Raw genomic sequence first — 22,459 nt, 5'->3', positions numbered from 1 at the left:
CCTGCCTAAATATCTCGATACCGATACAGAAACGATACCTAAATCGTCAGGAAAATAATGTACTTTCTCTGCAAGCTGAGGGCGGTCAGCAAATCGCTGGTATCTACTTGTTAAGTGTGACGCCACACGTGATGTTTTGCCATTTCTGGGTCCACTTGCACCATCGGTCCTGTGTCGTACATTCAAAAGACGTGTTTACTGTTTGGATAATACTTAATGTCTCAGTTAATTATGGGATTTCACTTCAGCAGAAAAAGGAATAAACTTAACATAAAAGGAAGCAAACGTGTCTTTGGCAGAACTCTTTGGCCGTTCTGATCTACGGACCGAATGTGCTTCTCTGTCGAGGGAACAGTGTCTCCCGGAGCTACGTCTCCGGGAGCAGAGAAGCAGCGAGAGAGTTGTCTCTCGCACACACGGTCGGTCCTGGTGTTCCAACGAGTCGTGCTACCGGCAGTTCTCTTCTGTAAGAAGTAGCTAAGGTTTGTAGAGAAAGTCACTGGTGCTAGTCAGGTTTCTGCTTTTTAAATAATTCGGTAGAAGGTCTGAAAAGTCGCTGAAACTAGTGGAAACATCATTAAGGGAGGGAGAGGAGGCCAAGCGCAGCGGGTGCACACTGCCTCACTGTGGCACTCATTGGAAATGCTGCTCTTATCTTGTTCTTGAAGTACCGGTACTCAATATACGTGGTCTTGTACTGTTTTTAATGACAAAGTATCGAGGTACCGTGCAACACTACTCCAGATTATTAAAGCCACAACATCAGAGAGTGAGTGGGCTGCTCCGTATATTTATTAAATGAGTCACTGGCACTGTTTATCAATCAGACTTATATACGTGACTATAAATATTTCTGCATGAATGACAGGTTCCCAGTTATGTCCTGTTTATTTATCAAATATATATTACTTCTGGTAAATAGAATACAAAGGTTCTTCCATTTAGTCGCATTAATATTGTCAGTAGTAAAATCTTGTCATGATTACAGTGTTCTCATGTCACTGAGTTGTTTAAATGTCATACATCTTCAGTTTTGTTGTTTATGAACAAACAGTAATGCCCTGATTATACACGGTCCAGACACCTGTCGGATGTATGTGTATATGTATATATCACTAAGCTGAGTAAAAAAGGTTTTTTCCCCTAACTTCAGCATTAAAAATTACATTTCTAGATTCTAGTTGCACTTAGAGATACATTTTTTGGTTTCTGCAATAATGGCATAGGCTTGCAGTGGAACATGGGTAATCCTCTTCACAGATGTGTCGTCTGATACGGACATTGGGTAGAGATACACTTGCCGTATGGTCAGGTGTTCACATAAAGGCTTCCACTAGAGGGCAGATCAGAGACAGACGCAAGTAATTGCAGACTTCGGTCTGACAAAGGGGCATTCAAAAGATTCCACCATTGTGATTCTGTTTTCGCCTGCACTGCCCCCTACCCTTTAGGGGTGTACTGCACCTTCCGTACGTGTAGCTTTTATTTTGTGAGGACCTGAACAACCGGAGCTCAAAATGGAACGGGATACGCGAGGCAGCCACGGTATATTTCTACCCTTGAGAGGTTTGAGGTTTGCGTCAAGAACAGCTTTGTACATTTTAACCAGACAAGCACAAACGAGGTGTGAGTTTTGGGTTAGGGGGCGTATGTGATGTCCAGGGCATGTTCCTGCCCAGCGTCAGTGTCTCCAGACCCTTAACAGGATGAAGCGGTTACAGAAAACGAATGAATTACCTCCACAGTGACCTTTGAGCTCATTGAGGTGTTAGTTACTTGTCAAATCAGGCAAGTGAATTTCAAAAGTCTTTCAAGTCATGGTGCTGCCTTTGTCTGTAATTGGATCAAGTACAATACTATGAAACTGATTAGCATTGCTTTTATACGCGATAGAATATGAGATATTTTGTCATTCTGATGCCCAGTTCACAATCGGTTTCCTTTTATTTGTGATAATAAATGCACCCCCTCTGCGTATTAAGAGCTGTGGCCAGGGAAGTAAAGCGAAACTGTTCATAAATTGGTATGAAATTATGGAAAGTATTCAGTAAAAGTGTAATAACACGTGTTCAGAATTTTAAAGCATACCGTAATGGAATAGTTTAACTGTTTTTGAGAGGATTGTGTGCTTTTGCCAGTGAATTGCTCAGGGTCTTTTTTTCGCAGTCGACTGCAGTGGTCCAAGCTCACTGTCTGTTGGCCACGGTCCTGACTCTGGGTTTTCCAATCTCTGCTTAGCCCATGGTTTTCTCTCCCTTTCCTCAGTGACTTGGCTCTTTGCTGTACATCAGCTTATGCTTTATTACACTGCCTTCGCCAGAGCCATGTGTAGTCTTGTCCAGCTGGATTAGCCGAACCCCCTTCCAGATTTTATTGCTGTTTAGGAAGTTAATAACGTAGTGCATTTTTGGCATTTGATGTTTATGGCTTTTCCCTGGCCGAGCTGAGCTGAGCTGGACTGAGCTGGAAAGAGATGACTGGAGCTCTGCTGCTGGACGCTGATTATTGGATACTTACAGGAGAATTTCCACTCTAAGCAGTTTATCTGGAACTGTCCTTTCGCCCCAAATGAGTCGGATGAGGGGTGATTACTCTGCACCCGTTCATAAGAGAAACTCACAGATGGAGCAGAGCACAGAAGGACAGACTCATTTCTGTCTGAGCTCGTCTCATCAGAAAAGCACATCATGAAATCAGATTATTAAACTAACATTGGTATTAATTTTCTCTTTCATTTGTGCTTTGGTTATTTCTCTATTATTCATTTCATTTTTTCCCCTCTGCTCTTTCGCTCTGCTCCATACTTTGTGTGTTCTTTTGTCTTTTAAAAATATGTATTTGTCTTATTTTCTCACATTTTATCCTTTGTTCTCTCTCTCTCTCTCTCTCACTCTCTCTCTTTCTCACGCCTAGAGAATGGACTGTAGGGATGTCTGACAGAGAATGATCACATTATTCTGGACCATTCGTTGAGGTAAGAGTGTCACGTTTCTCCGCTGTTGATTGATTGTTTTTGGGCAATGAATTGAAACATGAAAGAAAACACCACACTCAGTAGTAATTAAATATATAAATGGAGAGGTCTTTTCAAAGATGAACTGCTCGTGGTGCCCCTGACGGACTCTGGAACACATGTAAAGGTGATCTGTTCTCTACTCGCATTGGTGAATGAAGTAAATGTCTGTCAGAAAAGTCATGTCATGCTCCTTTATGGAAATTGAGTGAATGACACGTAATCAACATTCTGACCTTTCTTCTTTTCCTGTAAAGACTTATTTTCAGTTTGGACATTTCACAAATGAGTCTTTTGCCATCTATAAGTGTGACTGCTGGATTGTGTCCTTGTTTTATGGCACATTGAGTTGTTGTATGTAATGACTCCATTTGCCAATCAAACTGTTTTTTTACATTTTGTTTTCAGCTGTCAGTTTTGAGGACCAACTCGGCCCAGCATGGAGGCGTCTAACATACTGCCTGTCTTGAAGAAGAAGCTGGCATTTCTGTCAGGTGAGGGCTTCTGTTGTTTTGACCCAGCTCTGCACTGAACACTAACTATCGCTAACTGCTGGAGCTGATGCTGGATGAAGCCTGATTTTCAAGTGGCAAAATCTGTTAGAAAAACCAAAGTGTCATCAAACTTGAGACTGCTTTGGACTCACCGTTGCCTGATTTGCTCTGCGTCCTATTCATACCCCACCCAACACATACGTTCTCGTTTGGGCGAGTGATTTTTCATGCTGCTCTCTTGGCGTCATGTTCTACTTGCCCCAGGCATTCGGGCAATCTTTATTATTGAACCCTGGCATGTCGGAACATGTGTCCCGTGTCTGTGGGAAATATGCTGCTGTGTTTCAGTAGATTCACATTATTGGCCTGTGTCCAGCCAAGAAAACAGCTGCAGAGAATTCTGTGATCAGAGATCACTTACACTCACTGGTTAGAAATGGATGGTAGATCTCACTGCACCGTACAATGAGAGTTAACAGGATTGGGGCTGAACAGCTGTGTGGCCATGAGTTAGACTTTGGTTTACCAGGGAGCGTCAGGACTGGACACTGAAGCAGTGAGAAAAGTTCATGCAGTCTGAAGAGTCCAGATCGATGTTATTACAAAGGGCACGTCGGTGTAAGAAGGGAAGTGCACAAAGCGCCCACTCTACAAACCTCTGGAGGCTGTGTTATGATCTGGGGTTGTTTCGGTCGGTCAGGTCTAGGCTCGGCAATGTTAGGTTAGTGTGCTGCTGCATTGTGTCTAATGATTCTGCGTAGGCTCTGGGCCCACCATGACCCTGAACAGGATGAAGAGGTCACAGACAACGAGTGAATGACCTGTTTATGCTGTAGCACGGCTTGTATAATACCGTCACCCAACCCCACCCTCAAACAGACAAATCCAATGATTCTAACAGATGAATTCTCATTTAATAAAACCAATGTTAAAATGTGCGCAAGATAATTTCTCATTTCTAATTAATATTTAGTGCTGATTATCCCAAACCGTTCTCTTGGCTTTAAAATAAAAGGTCTGTCTGTAGTTTAACCTGCTTCAACTTTAATTAGCGTCCTCTTAGCTCCTCCTATCCTACAGGTAATGTCCTGACTTTGCCCCCCCACATTAACCTTGTTCAAACTTGAACGCTGGTACGTTAATGGACTCTAGAGACAAACGGGCTCCTGTAGACATCCCACTGAAGAAGGACATGGTCACCATGATCACCACTTCCTTAAACAATACCAACAAGATAAACACAACAACGATGTACTAAAATAGCTGTATCATTTATCTCACGTTGTGCTCTGGGTGGAGGCAAGCACAAAGCTAGAAATATCTAACCGCAGAAAGACGTAGCATTATATAGACACCATGCTAACAGCTGGATTTGTGATGTTAATTCTTCAACTGGAACGAGTCAGAAGAACCAGTGTGAATTTGTTAAAATGTTATAGAAATTTCACTATGGTCTTAAACTAGGAGAGTATATCTTTATTAATGTTTTATGCATGAAAATAGGCAGTTATTCTGTGTGATTTGCAATACCTAGTGTTTACCCATAGTTCCCTTCAAGCCTCCAAACAGTGACTGGAGTCCTTGATTCAACATGGGTTCTCATATTAGAGGAATAAGTGAGCTCCTTCTTAACCATGCCGTGTTTAGCAGTGAGTCCACTCCACTGTAAATGATTTATTTGCTGTAGTTGAGTTGGAATGTTTTGGTCTTGTCCTCTGAGCCCAGCTTTAGGCTGTGGTTTTTCTTCCCAGTAACACGACTTTGTTTTGTGTTTTTTCTTTTCCCTCTTCGACATGTTTCCAGCCATGGTAGTGACATCTGGAAACAACTTATTCTTAGAGGAACCAAATGGAGTAGAAGATGATTGGTTATAGGGACCTAGAGTGAGGGAGAAATGGTAAAGTGACAGCGGCAGTATTTAATGGTGGCCTGTATACTATACTGAGCCCCAGATACTATGAAGTCAGCACCTGATAATACTGTGTGGGACGCGTTAAGGTTTGCTGCTCAGCTGAGATCACACTTACTGGTCATGAAGGTACATCCATGGTCATTTCCTGTTGGCGGTTCTGTACAGAGATACAAAACCAAACCATTTTCAAAGTCGTCTCAAAGTCAAAGTTGTTTATATTCAGCCATATTCTCAAATGGAGAGGTCTTGTGTCATACTGCTATTAAAAACGTCCATATTGATTTTTACGGCGTCTCTGACAGACTCCAGATCTGCTGACTTGTGGCTGTTGTTTGTTTGCTCTTTATTTTTTTGGTCCAGGAGGTAAAGACCGGCGCAGTGGCCTGATCCTGACCATCCCGCTATGTACAGAACAAACCAGCATGGAGGAGCTGAGCTCCACTCTGGACTACCTGCTCTCTATTCCCAGGTCAGCACACTTACTACACCTGCACAGTGTGAACATAAGACTAGCGCACTCGAATAAACCTTAATATAGCAATTTCGTTTGGTGAAGTCCACTCAGTCTTATCAAAGATTTTCAGAGTATTTTCCGAACATGCTAAGAATAATGCAGGGATAATATGACCCCAAGTGTGGATGGGGGCAGCACGGTGGCTCGGCGGTGGACTGTGGCTGCCACACAGCTCCAGGACCTGTTGGGCCTGAGTTCTATCCCCACCTCGGACCACTGTCTGCGAAGGGTTTGGTGTGTTTTCTCAGTGTCTGTGTGGGTTGCCTCTGGGTGCTCTGGGTTCCTCCCACAGTCCAGAAAACGGGTGTGGCTATGGTAAATTGTCCAGGGGTGAGTGGGTGATGTCCAGTGATGTCCAGGTTGTGTTTCTTTGTCACACATATAGGATGATCAGGACGTATTGGTGACACACTACGTATTGGGGAATAAATAAAGCTTGACCAGAAATAATATACTGAAATAGTTTTTTATATAAACAGCTTTGATAACAGTCAATAAAGAACACTAGCTTGAACACACCTAGCTTCCCTTTTAGCAACCCACGTGAAGCTTGCTGAGTTCACAGACAGAGCCTCGGGATTCTCCATGAGCCATCCATCATACCTTTAGAAGCCCTCAGCAGAAAGAGAGTTATTAGAGCATGCATGGATTGATATTAGCCTTGCCTTTAACTTAATTGCAATGCACGGGGCCAGTAACTGCAGTAATCCTTTATCAGCCTGACATTACAGATATCCTTATTGATTCTTAGGACCTTTTGAAAGTCTTTTTGGCTCTCTGCTTCTAGAAGGCTTTTGGTGTATTGTTCTCCGTGGGAATGAATTCTGGAGTTTGGCTTTGCTTCTTTTTAAGGGCAGTAAGAAAGTGAGATGGCACAGTGGGTTAGTTTTAATATTGTGTGTCTGTGTGAGACCTTTACATTTTAAATGGCTAAAACAGAGTTAAACCAATCAGAGGCAGCCAGACACTGTGCTGCAGACATTAAAACTGTCACAATTAAACGCACTGTACATTCAGCACTAAAGAAAATTAAAACCTGATCTTGGTTATAAAAACCAGTGGCTTGTGGGTGTTCCACAAAACAAGATTTTTGGGTTCAGCCACATCGTTTAAGCTTCGAGTTAAATCTGTTCAGCAGGGAAAGAGCTGAGGGACATTCCTACAGGACAATCCTCGCTCTAGGCTTAGTTTATGTAGCTAACTCCTGAATTCTGCTTTGTGGAACAGCCCAGTGAACCTAAGTTAATAGGAAATAATTTCAGTTCAAATTGCAGTTGCAGGATTGGTCGGAGAAACTGCGACTACAGATTGTTCCTCGGTTGTTCGGCAGTAATTTGTACTTTGATAACAGCTTGTCAAAGGGTATTTTAAACTCTCAGCCCATTCACTCTTCGGAAGGAAAGCAGCAAATGTGGGATACATTCAATAGATTTAGGTTTGACTAAAAGTGAGATTTTATTTAACAACCAGGAAAAAAAAACAAATACCACAGACCAATGAAAAACAGTACCAAAGAAGTAGAGAAAAAGAAACCGAGGCTGGATTGGCTCTTTTTGGAGTTGGCTTACCACAGAGTGCCTCCTGTCCCCATCAGTGGGAGCCGTAGGTGTGTGATTGTAGGTCTCCCAGTGGAAGATGTGACAATTATTAAAACAATGTGCTGTTCCTGGCTGTCAGCAAGCAGCTGGATTTCCTGAAGACCACACATCTGCAGAGAGTGGCTGGAGTATATTGTAACATGTTCCTGAGGAACACTTCGTAATGGACGTAAAGTGGAATACTGTGTTAAACTCATTTACGCTGATCAAACCTAAAAGAACGGAACTGTAAATGGCTTGTTTACTTCCATAGGACGAAAAGAGGTCATGTAGATATTGAGTGTTCACAAGTGTACCTCAGAGGGGGAAAATAAAATACAAGAAATGCATCTGTTTGGTTGTTGCTGGGAAAGAGTGCAGATTTCTCCTCTCTTTTTGACCATTTTGAGTGGAATGGCTTCAGCCTGCAGTGTTTCCACTTGTGCTTTTGTGGTGGCACTCCCCAAACTGCTCTCTACTCATGATCTTTTGAGTTTTTTAATGAGCCTGGCGCCTGTTCCTGAGGCTCCCAGACTGAACCAAAGTGGTGTTTAAATGCCAGCAGATCTGGACTGCTCTATGAAAACAGTCCGGCACTGTTTCTGTTTATTTATTTTATTTCCCCCCCAGCAGATTTCCCAAATAATGGGCTGTACCGAATGTGCCCATGCCAACTCACACTACTTTGTATTTTTGCAAAACCAGTATCACCCAGAGTCCAGTTCCAGTGCCACCTCATTGCCAAACAAATGAGGTCCTCTGTTCAGTAGATGCAGCAGATAAGAATAGAGGCATGTATTTGTGGCTGAATGTAGACTCAGTTCTTCCCTCCCCAAGTTTCTGATCTGCTCTGTGAAGTTTGAATGGCAAAACATGTTGTTTATCCTGTGAAACCTGGTGTTTGCTGATCTCTCTCTCTCTCTCTCTCTCTCCAGTGAGAAGTGTAAAGCGAGGGGCTTCACTGTGATTGTGGACGGAAGGAAATCTCAGTGGAACGTGGTGAAGACTGTTGTCTTGATGTTACAGGTAGGACTATTTTAGGACAATCTCCTAGAACTTCACTCTTTCAAAAGCTCCTTATCTACATGCATGTTATTCCAGAAATCATCCAGACTTTAACTGGAGTAACAGTATATGTGAGCATAAATATCTGTAATCTTTGCCCTAGACATTACACAGCCTTCATCCTTGGTTAATATCCAAGTGCGTGTATTTACAGAGCCATTAATGTTCCAGAGGGTCGTGTTGTATGTTTTGCAGGTGCTGCCCCATGCCTAAGGCATGCAGAACATTCCCAGCTGTGTGAACATGTGCTACATGTGTGAAAGGACAACGACAACAGTTTATATGTGAAAATAGCTATAGTTAACAACATGCCCCTACTCCAAGAAATGACATTGAGCTGATGGTCTGGGTCAGGTGTGTTTGGGGAATAGCTGAGAGGTGGAAATGTGTCTGAACACTGCATAATTGCCATGGATTACCACTTACCACTTTCACTCGCAAATCTCATGTTGCTTTTGCTACTTAATGAAAGTGCTACTTCTAATCAAGTAGTGTTAATTTTGGCGGCTGATTTTGTTTGTGTTTTAGTTTTTTGACAAAAATATACGTTAATTTAAATCTGATTCTAGTCATTTAATTATTAACTGTTTAGTTCACGGTGGTGAAGCAGGTAGTGTTGCAGCCACACAGCTCCAGGGACCTGTGGGTTCGATTCCAGCGCCGGGTGACTGTCTGTGAGGAGTGTGGTGTGTTCTCTCTGTGTCTGCGTGGGTTTCCTCCGGGTGACTGTGAGGAGTGTGGTGTGTTCTCCCTGTGTCTGCGTGGGTTTCCTCCGGGTGACTGTCTGTGAGGAGTGTGGTGTGTTCTCTCTGTGTGGGTTTCCTCTGGGTGACTGTCTGTGAGGAGTATGGTGTGTTCTCCCTGTGTCTGTGTGGGTTTCCTCTGGGTGCTCCAGTTTCCTCCCACAGTCCAAAAACACACGTTGGTAGGTGGATTGGAAACTCAAAGTGTCCGTAGGCGTGAGTGTGTGTTGCCCTGTGAAGGACTGGCGCCCCCTCCAGGGTGTATTCTCGCCTTGCGCCCAATGATTCCAGGTAGGCTCTGGACCCACCGTGACCCTGAATTGGATAAGGGTTACAGATAATGAATGAAAACTAAACATTTCAGTCTAGTTTTAGTTCATTAATTTAAAAAAGAAGCCTTTTTACTTTACTTTATATTTAATATTATTATTATTTGAGGTAAGTATTACTAACAAAATAGCTTAAGGTATGTTACATTTAAAAACATTAGATTGTAATAATGTACTTAATCAAGTGTCTCAAGCTTTCTAACGTAACTAACGAGAAACTAAAGTTTCAATGGCTTTTAGCAAAATAAAAAGACTGGCCCTGAACTGTAACCCGCGACCGCTCGTGTTCTTGTGTCTGGTCCTGATTGGCAGGAAGTAGCCGGTCCTGCTGCAGGCTGAAAGATTTCCCTGTGGCCACACGCTGCACGGCCGTGTGCTTTTCCTTTGCATACGGTGCTAAATAATCACTTTCTTTCATGCTGGTCTCTAGAGAGCACTCCCCCATGTTAAGTTTGTTTTTTGCTACAGGGAAATACAGTATCACTTTGTGTAGCTTAATTATTTGGAAATGAATCCATTGACACGGTATATTTAATGAAAAGGCTCTTCTGGTTCTTGTGATTGGGTCTGGATTATGGCAATACAAGCCATGCCATGATGATCAAGGTATTTTCGTGTGGTATAATCACATTAGATTCTGACACACATGCAGCACAGTTGTGCTACCACATTTAAAAAAAGCCATCAAAAGAATCGCTCTACTGCCTTAAATTCCATTAAACAGCACAGACACCGCTCTCTGGCTCTAACGAACGTTGCTGTGCATCAGGGTTTCTACAAAATTGATCACAGAAATGATAAACTCTTGTATCATAAATGTTCGGGTGTGCTTCTGCTTAACAATGACTGGGACTGGGACATACACTGTTCAGACTAAACCTCATTAAAGATGCTAAGGGTTGTTTGTGAGCTGTGTGCAGAGCAGCCTTTTAAAACAAGCATCTGTTTCCTAAGTGTTCTTGCTGCAGTCTTAATGAGTTAAGCCATTATCACAAGATCAGCACCAGTCGGCTCTGGCTGTCTTCCCTCTCTTTGCAAAAAAACAAAAAAAACAAAGCTCTCCCTTTTGAAATGGTTTATTTGAGGTTTTATTTGTGATATGAATCGGAGTCTGTTCTCCACTTTTATTCTCCTTCTTTCCGTGACCTAGAAGCACGGAGGTAGCGCAATAAAAACCCAGTGTGTTTGACCTACTTAAGACGTGCTGTTAGCTCATAGCTATTTGGCTCCTGTGTGTTTTATCATTTTTCCACTTTGACTCTGAGGTACTTAATTAAGAGCCCATGTTGTAATATTATTTCCTGATAGAAATTGTCTTGTTGAATCTAATTAATGCTAAATCAGGACTTAATTAAAGGTTACTTAGCATAACAGGAAAGGCTGAGAGCACTGTTGGCTTTTTGTGAAAACCATCAGGAAAGTAATGGGGTGAAGTTGTTGGTTCACCACAGACTGAACTGGTGTGTTTTCCTTCATTACTGCACATTATCCACCAGCGATTCATATTTGTCAGAAATGTGCTGCTTTAGTTTTGCACATAATGGCATTGAGGTGACTGCGTGGTAGTGGTGTGTTAGTGTGTGTTGTGCTGGTGAGAGTGGATCAGATACAGCAGTGCTGCTGGAGTTTTTAAACCCCTCGGTGTCACTGACGGACTGAGAACCACCAGCCAAAAACATCCAGCCGACAGCGTCCTGTGTCACTGATGAAGGACTAGAGCAGCGGTCCCTAACCACCGGGTCGCGACCCACGACACGCACAGATGCATACATGCGTAACCAGTAGTTGCCTCAAAAATGAGTGAAAAACAAACATCTTTGGCAAGCTTCTTTGGAAAGGGGAAAAGGCCCAATGAGGAGACAGAAGAAGAGCCTACGACTTCCAAGAAAACGAAATCTGCATTTAAAAGACAATATCAGGATTCATACTTTAAAATACGGGTTCATTCCTACGGGTGATTCTCATGGGCCGAGCCCGCTATGTGTAATATGTGGCGACAAGCTAGCAAATGAGTCAATGAAGCCTTCAAAACTGCTTTAAAAGTATGTTTCAAACAACAACTGTGCCAGTGTTCTGGGTTAAAGTCAAGGCAGAATAATACTGAGATCGCCCAAAAAGCATTTAAAAGCCCTGCTTCCATTTCCAACCACCTATCTTAGTGAAACAGGATTTTCTGCCGTGACCGCAATCAAAACGAAACTACGGAACTGAGAGCTGGACGTACGGAACACACTTCGGGTGTCACTGTCTCCCATTGCCCCGGGATGGGACCGGCTCATTGCAGAGAAACAAGCTCAAGGCTCTCACTAATTGACTAATCATCCTTTTATATAGAAATGACCCAGTATTGTCACTTGAATCAAGCTTAGTTTTTTATTATAATTATTTTTTTATTAGAAAGGATTTTCGTTCTAAAATAAATATTTTCATTTACAGAGATGTTGATTATTAATTTATGAACAAAAGGTTGTTTATTGTCTGTTGACGTTTGCATTTGACATAAGACCACTGCGGATGATTTTTTATTAGATTACGTCATTAACGATTATCGAGCATATGAAGGCCGGTCCGTGAAAATATTGTCTTAGATGAAACCGGTATGTGGCGCAAAAAAAGGTTGGGGACTAGAGGACGAACGACACACACTGTGCAGCGACAGATGAGCTACTGTCTCTGACTTTGTGTCCACCTTGTAGATTCAGTAATGGTTAAAAGATTCGAGCAGCACTGCTGTGTCTGATCCACTCGTACAAGTGCTTATTTGAGGAGTGTGTTTATGGGTGAGGGCTTACGTCCATAACTTTTAGCCAATTTCCTAAAAAAAAAAAAAAAAATTGTCTAATTGACTGTTAAGGTAGTGTCACAGTCACACAGCTCCAGGGGCCTGGAGGTTGTGGGTTCGATTCTCACTCCGGGTGACTGTCTGTGAGGAGTGTGGTGTGTTCTCTCTGTGTCTGCGTGGGTTTCCTCCGGGTGCTCAGTTTTCCTCCCACAGTCCAAAAACACACGTTGGTAGGTGGATTGGTGACTCAAAAGTGTGTGTGTGTGTGTGTGTGTGTGTGTTGCCCTGTGAAAGACTGGCGCCCCCTCCAGGGTGTATTCCCGCCTTGCGCCCAATGATTCCAGGTAGGCTCTGGACCCACCGCGACCCTGAACTGGATAAGGGTTACAGATAATGAATGGATGGATAATTGACAGTTAATGGTCAAAAGTGTTTATTGAACTTTGAATCCCTAATTCTGATCAGAGTGGTATGAGCTTGGGTTAGTTCTTAGCCCAAGGGTTAAGTCTGTAGTAGTAAACTTGAGAATCTAAATGTGTTTTGGCCGACTGACTGCAATTACAGTAGGGGAAATCTGGACAATTTTTGGCCAAACTATCGATTACTGACATTTCCCCTGAGGTGTGTGTTGTAATTGGCTGCAGCGTGGCTGATCTGATGCTCATGACCTGGATTTGTTTGGCTCGGTGGAGAGTGCTGAGCTTGGCACATCCCTCCGTTATTTTCACAGATCCTGCAGAGAGCCCTGAATGATGGTGTCAATGCCTCTGTCTGCCCTCCATTTTGTAATATCGCTCTGCCTGATGGGAACAGGCTGAAAGTCTCCGTGAGGCTGCTTGCTTTTTCTGTCACAATTCAGGCCTCGATTTTCATCATGTTTGTGGGGGGTGGATTTTCCATGTTTAGTTTTTGTTGGCGTCGAGGTTCTTTGAGTTCTTTGATATAAGAAAGACCTCCGTAATGCGCTCCACAGTGTCCAGTTACTAGTTTAGAGGATATGAAAAATTAAAAGTTGAGTAGTATAGAGAACTGTAGTAGTTTGGGGACCTGGAACACACACACTGAAATAAAGCAGCACGGTCTGTTTTTGTGGACGGCCCAAATCTGAAAACCTGGGCTAAAACAGATGTTCTGATTGGGTGCTGCTTCTAACAGAGTGCAGAACTTTTACACCTCAAGTCTCTCCAATCACAGCTTTTCACCGGTGTGGTTTAAGACGAGGTTAAACGGTGCGAGACGTACAAAAGAAGCACAGAGATATAAGGGCACTGGGTGAGAACAGAGAAGAGAAAGGAAACTGCTAAAAGCCAGACCTTCTGCACCTCGCTTCTCACTGCTGTGCACTCGGGGTCGGGGGGGAAAGCTACTGTGGGGTTTGATCTTTCAGTTAATGTGGAGTTTTATTTTTTTATTTATTTTTTTGGTTTGTTTTCTGCGACTTAACCCCATTGGCTCGTCTGCACCGTATAGCATCTCTTTGCTCGTTCTTGTGTTCTTTTAATTAAAAACTGGCACTCTACCAGCACGCCTCACACACTCCGTGTAATGGGCCGGGTTTAGGCTTCATGCCCCGGTTGCTAAGTGTGTTTGTGGCTCTGTTGAGGATGGTGGCGATGTTCAGCTTTAACGTGTTAATGATTTTAATCTGTTATTTCAATTGCTTCAAATGGGATTTTAATAGCTGAAGAGCTGTAAGTCTCACGCTCTGTGTGTTCTGTGAAACGACGTAACGCCGGATTTGTTTTGTGTCTTCTGCTGTTTTTAGAATGTGATCCCTGCCGAGGTGTCCCTGGTGTGTGTGGTGAAGCCAGATGAATTCTGGGACAAGAAAGTCACTCATTTCTGCTTTTGGAAGGAGAAGGACAGACTTGGCTTTGAGGTGAGAGAAGGACACACACACACACACACACACACACACACACACACACAGCCTCAGAGCTTTTATCTCAGAGAAGACTGGAGTGAGGTTGTTGTCGAAGCCCAAACCTTGACTGAAGGGAATATCTAATGGTCATCTCTATATTTGCTGAGTTTAAAATACCTTAGTCTCCCTTTGCTGTCACATTTCCATGAGGATTTGATGGCATTCAATCACTTGAACGTTAGTGAGGTAGGGTACTGATGCTGAAGCATTTGTTTTGGATTCCAAACACCACTCCAGCTCCGCCCAAAGGTGGCGTTCCATCGCTCAATACAACCGTTTACAAGTGCCCTCCAGCCAAACCCTGGGGGCTTTATACCACTAATGCTGATGCATGGCATTGGGCGTGTTCACCTTTTGCTCATCTGCAGGTGTTCCAGGGCTTCCCAATCTAGTTGCATGTCTTCTCTATGCTTTTTTTTCTTAAACAAACTGTGTGTGTGCTTTCAAACATTATTCTAAGTTCATAAAACACAGGCTTCTGAAGTCTAGTTGAACAGAAAAGTGTGTAACAGAGCAAGACATTTTGCAACTGCCAATTCAAAAATTCAAAAGCTGCATTAATATTCAGCACATCTTTGCAGAGCAGAGCAGTACATGGAGCTGTGTAATATGAGAAACCGCTGCAGGTAATGTCACTGCCGCCCCAGGGGTGTTTGCTTTGTAAGCAGGCAATTTCCTCCATTGATTAGGTGTAATGAACCTGTACATAATGAAACCGTGCATCTACAGACCCTGGGCTCGATCATTTCTCATTTGCTTTTCATAAACAAACGGTGTGGTAGCCTTTAGTTTATGTTAGTAATGAGCCAGTTTTATTTATTTTATTTTTTTCAGCAGGTAGATGACCCAAGGTGATGTTGTGGTGATATTTACGGTTCCGGATGTAGTGGTCAATGGATATTATGGGATGGTTGTTATGCAGAAATATGCCTAACTTTGATCCTTTTAATGTTATTTATATCCTCCCTCTCATTAACTGTTGTATGACTCTTGATTTTTCGGCACGGTGGCTCAGCAGGTAGGTGTCGCAGTCACACAGCTCCAGGGACCTGGAGGTTGAGGGTTCGATTCCCGCTCCGGGTGACTGTCTGTGAGGAGTGTGGTGTGTTCTCCCTGTGTCTGCGTGGGTTTCCTCCGGGTGACTGTCTGTGAGGAGTGTGGTGTGTTCTCCCTGTGTCTGCGTGGGTTTCCTCCGGGTGACTGTCTGTGAGGAGTGTGGTGTGTTCTCTCTGTGTCTGCGTGGGTTTCCTCCGGGTGACTGTCTGTGAGGAGTGTGGTGTGTTCTCTCTGTGTCTGCGTGGGTTTCCTCCGGGTGACTGTCTGTGAGGAGTGTTGTGTGTTCTCCCTGTGTCTGCGTGGGTTTCCTCCGGGTGACTGTCTGTGAGGAGTGTGGTGTGTTCTCCCTGTGTCTGCGTGGGTTTCCTCTGGGTGCTCCGGTTTCCTCCCACGCTCCAAAAACACACGTTGGTAGGTGGATTGGTCATTCAAAAGTGGCCGTAGGTGTGTGTGTGTGTGTGTCTGTTTTGCCCTGTGAAGGACTGGCGCCCCCTCCAGGGTGTATTCCCACCTTGCTCCCAATGATTCCAGGTAGGCTCTGGACCCACCGTGACCCTGAACTGGATAAGGATTACAGATAATGAATGAATGAATGACTCTTGATTTTTATCAGGTGCTATAGGACTATGTGGTATATTGCTAATCATTACCACAGTATTGGCCTTTGCTGTCCTGTGCTGAAGACTGCAGTATGTAAATTAGCTTTAACAAACAACCTCCCAGGATGTCTGCTTTTGATAGACAGGGCTGGAACACCTCTGAGGGGCTGAGAGATGAGTGCTGGCTGGTTTCTGTGCTGAAACTCTACTGTTGTTTTACATGCCTATATACAGGCCTTTTTATACACTGACTTGAAGGTTGTGGCAGTGATCATGCCACACAGGAGGTAGGAACGTATTTTATTTATACACAGAACCATATTTTCAAACCAAAAATCGTCAACCTTTTGGCTCGGTGCAACTTAAACAAAATCCTTTTCATAAATGTCTTTCCCTTCCTCCTCCTCCTCCTCAGGACTCTCTGGCCCTTTGTACCCATCACTGCATCTTCACCAGGATTTTCCTCTTTGAGAGTGAGGCGCCAGCCCTGCCTCTGTCCATTTGGCTATGGGCTTGGTTCGCTGTTTCTAAATTTGTCTGCTTACGTCCTCGTCATCTTCCACTTCCCTATTTATGTTTCAGTGCTGAATTACCAGGATGTGTTTTTTTGATCCACACCAAATAACCAGGATGCATTGGTTTGTGAATTGCCAGTGAGAAGGACCTGAATGCCCTGTCGTATCAAACAATGAGCTGAGCACGGACGTCCTATCATCATCTCCCTGTGGCAGAACTGCTTCGGTTCGTGCGGTAGAGGATTTTCTGGACAAAACTTTATCCATTTTACCAAATGTCCTTTTTATTATACACTTTAAATGTCGTCAGTGTGAACTAGAACTAAACACGACTAAAATTTAACAGTGTATTTTTGGTTTTTTTGGTCCAGTCCAAGGGAAATGAACTCTGAACATGCCTCAAGTCCATTCTTTGTTTTCTTTCTCTTGAGAAACAGCCATTATTTCTTCTCCGGCTCATTACCTCACCTGGGAGGTGGGGCATGGCCAACAGTGAGGCTTTAGCTAGCCCCTCCCTCCTCAGTCTTTGGGGGCTTGGGTCACAATGTGTGATGCCTCTCTTTTGGCACAAGCCCCATTCCCTTCATACAGTGCTGTAACGGTGAGTGGATTTGTGCTGGACATGGGGTTTCTCTTTGAAAATGGATGATAAATTTACTTCGACCAAAAAAAAACCCAAACTCATTACCACATAAAGAATCAAAAGCTAGAAAGCAAACCTTGCATCCTAACATCTGTATATCATCCAAGCTGTTCGGCCTGGAGGGTTGTCTGACCTATTTAACGGTAGAGAAACACTGATAGGCCCGCCCAGTCATCATACTATTATTGTAGGACCTTGTACGTCTCTTATCTGGTCATACCGGCCAGTCTTGTTACTCTCAGACATATGGGCAGTGACTGTAAAACTGAAGTGAGGAGTTGTGTGTATTTTGCAAAATGGCTCCCCGTTGCACGGCTTGTGGGTTGCACCATAACCACAGTGTGGACCACAGGATCGTAAACCTCTGGAAAGGTTTCTCTTTATTGGGAAACTGGCAATAATAAATAAAGGTTCTTTTTTTAACGTTTTATTGAGTGAATGGAATAAATCTGATGTGTCTTGTGAGAGCAGACTCTTATACGTACTCATCTTTCCATTGGCGTTCCATTTGTTACAGCAGAAGGCTTGCTTCAGGGGCTTATTTGAGGAATATAGTATCTGTGCAGTCATAAAGATTAGAAAGGACTTTCTTCGCCCAGACGAGGGATGAGAGGCAGTGTCACCGTTTCCAACTCAATTCAATTCCAGATCATTGTTTCAGGAACGCAGACGCCATGGTGGAACCTAAGACTGAGCCTTGAGTGAACACAGGGGAAACTGTTTCTATTTTTGATTTTGTATTTGTCTCTACGATCATCTTCCGAAGATTTCTCAAGCAAAAGGAAAAGCTCGCAATCTTTATAGTGCATTATTTTTCCTACATTGTGGGTGGGGTACAGCAGGAGCAACCCTGCTTAAACCCTACTGTTAACTTGACACTGTACACTGTGAGTTTGGATTGAGTGTTGAGTAAATAGACAGTGAATGCGGTGTCGAACTATTCGTTTTCCAGGTACCGAGTTCATAAAGAAATGAATCATTCACGTTTCTAACCAACATCCACAAAGCAGAAGAGTTGACTGTTCAGTCTGGTTTTGGTCTGTTTGGACATCTTGGTCCGTTTTTGCATTCATACGTTAATCAAACCACACCACAGTTAGGAATTGGACACTGCTCGGTCTCAGACCTCCACATCAGTGTTCGAGTGGCGGCACTCGGTTTTCTCATAACTCACACAAACGGAGCACAACCATAACCAGAGGTCGTTTTAGTCCGGGCAGATTACCTAAGTATTGGGTATTTTAAAAAGCCTTTTTGTGTATCATACAGCTGTAGTTCAGAATTCAAACAATGCCCTGCCCTTTGGTCATTTTATGGTACCTGTTTGTGGTATTAAAATAACAAAATTGTCATTTTCAAACAAAAAAAAAACAAACTAGAAATTAAGAAGTAGGCAAGAGATAAGAATTTAAGCGCGTATCCAGTTCAGGGTCGCGGTAGGTCCAGAGCCTACCTGGAATCATTGGGCGCAAGGCGAGAATACACCCTGGAGGGGGCGCCAGTCCTTCACAGGGCAACACTCACACACAGACATTCACTCACCCACACCTACAGACACTTTTTGAGTCACCGATCCACCTACCAACGTGTGTTTTTTAAATTTTTTTTTTTTTAATCTGTGGGAGGAAACTGGAGCCCCCGGAGGAAACCCTCGCAGACACAGGGAGAACACACCACACTCCTCACAGTCAGTCACCCGGAGGAAACCCTCGCAGACACAGGGAGAACACACCACACTCCTCACAGACAGTCACCCGGAGGAAACCCACGCAGACACAGGGAGAACACACCACACTCCTCACAGACAGTCACCCGGAGGAAACCCACGCAGACACAGGGAGAACACACCACACTCCTCACAGACAGTCACCCGGAGTAAACCCACGCCGCCCTATATCCTTAAATTTGTACACCTAAATATATAGAGTTGTTTGCAACTGTGCAGGCACCTATTACCGTACTAAAAGAAATTACTGTCTCATAGATGCTGTGAATAAAATAGATACGTCATCTCTCAAACACCAGAAATGTAAAAGTACTAAATGAGTGGTTTCAGCTCATTCTTTCTGCCCCCTCCCACAGCTGTAAATGAATAGTTACAGCCCCCGCTCAAACCGAGCCACTTAAATTAATGAAAGGCTTGTTAATTAGCTCATGAATAGAGACAGATGTGTTGGGAGCAGGGAGAAGCTCCGCTGTAGAAGGGGAAAACTGACCTACAGGCTGTGGATCTGCAGCCAGGTGCTGTACAGGTGGACTGTGGTGTCTTTTGGAAAGGGGACTCATTGGCTCCACCTTTTCTTTTTGTCTTTGATCTTATTATGTCTTGTGGCCTATCATGGGTGTCCAAGCACAAACAAAATGACTGCAGAAAGCACACACACTCACACTCGAGCACAGATGGCCGTCTCTGTCTGAATAGGGGTCAGTGTTGTGACTGTATGAAGTGAAATGACCTGACTGGGGAATACTTGTGAGCACACTCATTACCATACTCTTGACCTACTTCAGCACACTCTGTGAATGGAGAGTTTGTGCTGCAGTTGATCTCAGAAGTGCAGCACGAGGACTCTGCGCTCTTAAATAATCCCCTAAGCCAAAAAAAAAAAAACACAAGCCAAAGCCATGTTTGGCTTCAATGAGGGAGCATATGGAGATGAGTGAGGGACACGGAGCCTGTGAGCTCTGTACTCATTTCCTCAGTTTTAAAGGGGAAATCCACTCATTTTCCAGTGCTCGTGTACATCCACATACATAAACACAGTCATTCTGAGTGGTTCTAGAGAAGCGTCTAGAAAAAGGCGGAATGCTTGGCAGTGGTACTGATAGGAACCAGATGTCTGAGTGTAACGCGTCTAAACCTCCTCAGACTTGAAACTATTATGAATTCATTAAGATTTACAAATACGTTTAAAGCCTTTTTATGTGTAGCATATAATCGTAATATTCATAATTCCAACGTTCTGCTCTTTTGGCATTTTATGCTGCACAGTATTTAAAATCAATTGTTAATTTATTCAGCAAAATAAAACCCTAACAGTTAAGTAAATTGAAAATGGCAAGCAAGAAGAATTAATTGGTCATAGCTTTAATTGGATTCTATCAGGAAAAAGTGCTGCAAAACACGTGAATCCATGGGGGATAATGCTGTATCCAAGTGTGAGTTTTAGTAAGCAATTTAAAATTGGGAATTTCAGTGTTTACGTTCGTGAACATTGTGTATTTTAAGTCTTTTTTTTTAATGTAAAAACTGTTTATATGTGACGTCTAATACATACATCCCAATGCCCAAAGAGCCTTGGTGCTTTCTCGAGGCCACCTAACTCATGGAGGTTGAGGGAGGAGACAGCTCTGTTCCTTCACTCCCCTTCCTCAGATTTTCCCACCATTTGTGGGAGTTGAACCGACGACCTTTCAGTCTCAAGGTCACGTCTGCCCCCTCATGTTTTACCATCGTCAGCGTTCCGTGGTGTCCCCAGTGGGCCAGGATTCAGCCCTGTCCCCGGAGACCGCTGGTACAGTCCCTTGTGATGCTTCAGTTGTGAAAGCACTGTTGGCTTTGCTCTTGTGGGTGGGTGGGTGGTTGAGATGGGGCCCCCTTCCTCCTCTCATCACACACAAGGGTGTCTGGATGATGATATATGTTTTGGAGGAAGCACAAGCTTTTGTTGGTGGCTTTTTGTGTGATGGGGTGGTTTAGCTAATTGCTAACCAGGTGGAGATCGAGATGAACAGCTGTGCATAGGGATCTGTTGTTTTGAAAAGCTATTCATATGTAATTTAGAGGACAACTGGAGGTGGTTTTGGATAATAAATAAAATTATTGTAACTATCTGTGTCTAAATCTCATTGTGTCTTCATGTCTGAGTCTCTTCCTCTGTCTCTTCATATACATGTCAATTTTTCTTTATCTCTTTGTCCTCCTGTCTCTGTTCGTCTCCTTTTGCTTGTCTCATTCTGTTCTCTCTCTCTCTCTCTCTCTCTCTCTCTCTCTCTCTCTCTCTCTCTCTCTCTCTCGTGTCCTGGAAGTCCAGTTATTTTTGCTCTGAAGCTAATTGCATGTTCTTTTCCACGTCCAGCTTTAGAAACAGACCATATTTTCTAGATCTCTTCCTTCTGATGCCAGAGAGTTTCAGTTTTTCCGTTTGTTCTCAGAAGACCGATGTGTTTCCTGTACATTGATGACTAGCATTTTCTCCGAGCTGAAAGCTTAATTGTTGGCGGATTTAAGAAAAATGTCATGGTGTGTCCTTAGGGCTGCTTTAAGTTTGGGTTAAAAATGAAATGTCAGAATTCAGCAGTAAGCTGGTTTAATGGGAGGTTGCAGAGGAGCGGAGGAGTCTGTTTTCGTTTACTTCTCTCTCTCTCAGTCCACAGTCTAATCTCCCACATTCAGAGTCCAGCTACTGTGTCTTTCACAGTTTTCCACTGAAATCAGCACAAAGATGATCCCAAATATTTAAATGTTAGCATGACAGCGGGTGCGTTTTCAGGTTGCTATGAAACAAATCGGTGAACGTTCACGATGGCAGATCCGAGGGGGCGGGGCTAAGATAACGCTCTGACATTTTTATCGTTTAATGGATTTATTTTAGAGTCCAAATCATAGTCTGAAAGTGGTCAAACACCCTGGGTTTAAATGCGTAAATTAAACTCTGACCTGTTTGTATTCAGAAGAGTGTATTCAAATGTGAGCTATGATAGTAAAACCGTGAATGTAATTTATTCAGTCTCCTATTTATTAATACAATGATACTCTAGGTTTTTGTCGTAGTATACGTTTGACAACAGAGAATGAAATGACATGCCTCTGCTTTAAATGGGTTAAAATAGACATAACATTAGCTGCCAGTTAATAACGTCATAGCAATAAAAACAGTAAATAAGTTTACTTTTCAGACTGAAACTCTGGAACAGTGCTCCAATAATTGACTCAGTCACAATTTCCTCTCGAAACACTTGTTTGATGTGGAAGGAATCCTGGCCGTCCCTAATGACCAAATCACAGATTAGGAAATGACACCTAATTACATTTTCAACATTTTCAAGTCTTAATCTTTGCATTGCTGTGTTGGTCTGTTCTCTCACTTGTTCTTCTTCTTTGTCTTTAGAGTGAACAGTTAAAATCCCCCTCTAGTCATCAATTCAACACCTAAAACTCAGCTCCGCTCATTAGAACGACTTACTTTATCAGTTATTACCAAGAAAAATGGCTTGGATATATCCCTCTACCTTCTCTTTGATTCAGTAAATGTGGATCTATGAATATATATAATACAGGAGGTCCTCGGGG

The 22,459-nt window shown here is 43.2% G+C and overlaps 1 protein-coding gene across 2 annotated transcripts in view; it reads left to right on the top strand.

The window, feature by feature from the left end:
- Window positions 1–22,459, top strand: part of sestd1 (SEC14 and spectrin domains 1) — a 64,656-nt gene that overhangs the window by 5,335 nt on the left and 36,862 nt on the right. For both annotated transcript variants that reach the window (XM_066641172.1, XM_066641170.1), the window contains exons 2-6: window positions 2,914–2,974; window positions 3,422–3,507; window positions 5,780–5,888; window positions 8,446–8,536; window positions 14,195–14,308. In XM_066641172.1, coding sequence (XP_066497269.1) covers window positions 3,453–3,507; window positions 5,780–5,888; window positions 8,446–8,536; window positions 14,195–14,308 — 369 coding nt within the window. In that variant the 5' untranslated portion in view covers window positions 2,914–2,974; window positions 3,422–3,452. The remainder of the gene's footprint in view (window positions 1–2,913; window positions 2,975–3,421; window positions 3,508–5,779; window positions 5,889–8,445; window positions 8,537–14,194; window positions 14,309–22,459) is intronic.

This window comes from Hoplias malabaricus, chromosome 12 (genome assembly GCF_029633855.1).
Source record: "Hoplias malabaricus isolate fHopMal1 chromosome 12, fHopMal1.hap1, whole genome shotgun sequence".
NCBI classification, from domain to species: Eukaryota; Metazoa; Chordata; class Actinopteri; order Characiformes; family Erythrinidae; genus Hoplias; species Hoplias malabaricus.
This window is presented reverse-complemented; position numbering and strand designations above follow the sequence as displayed.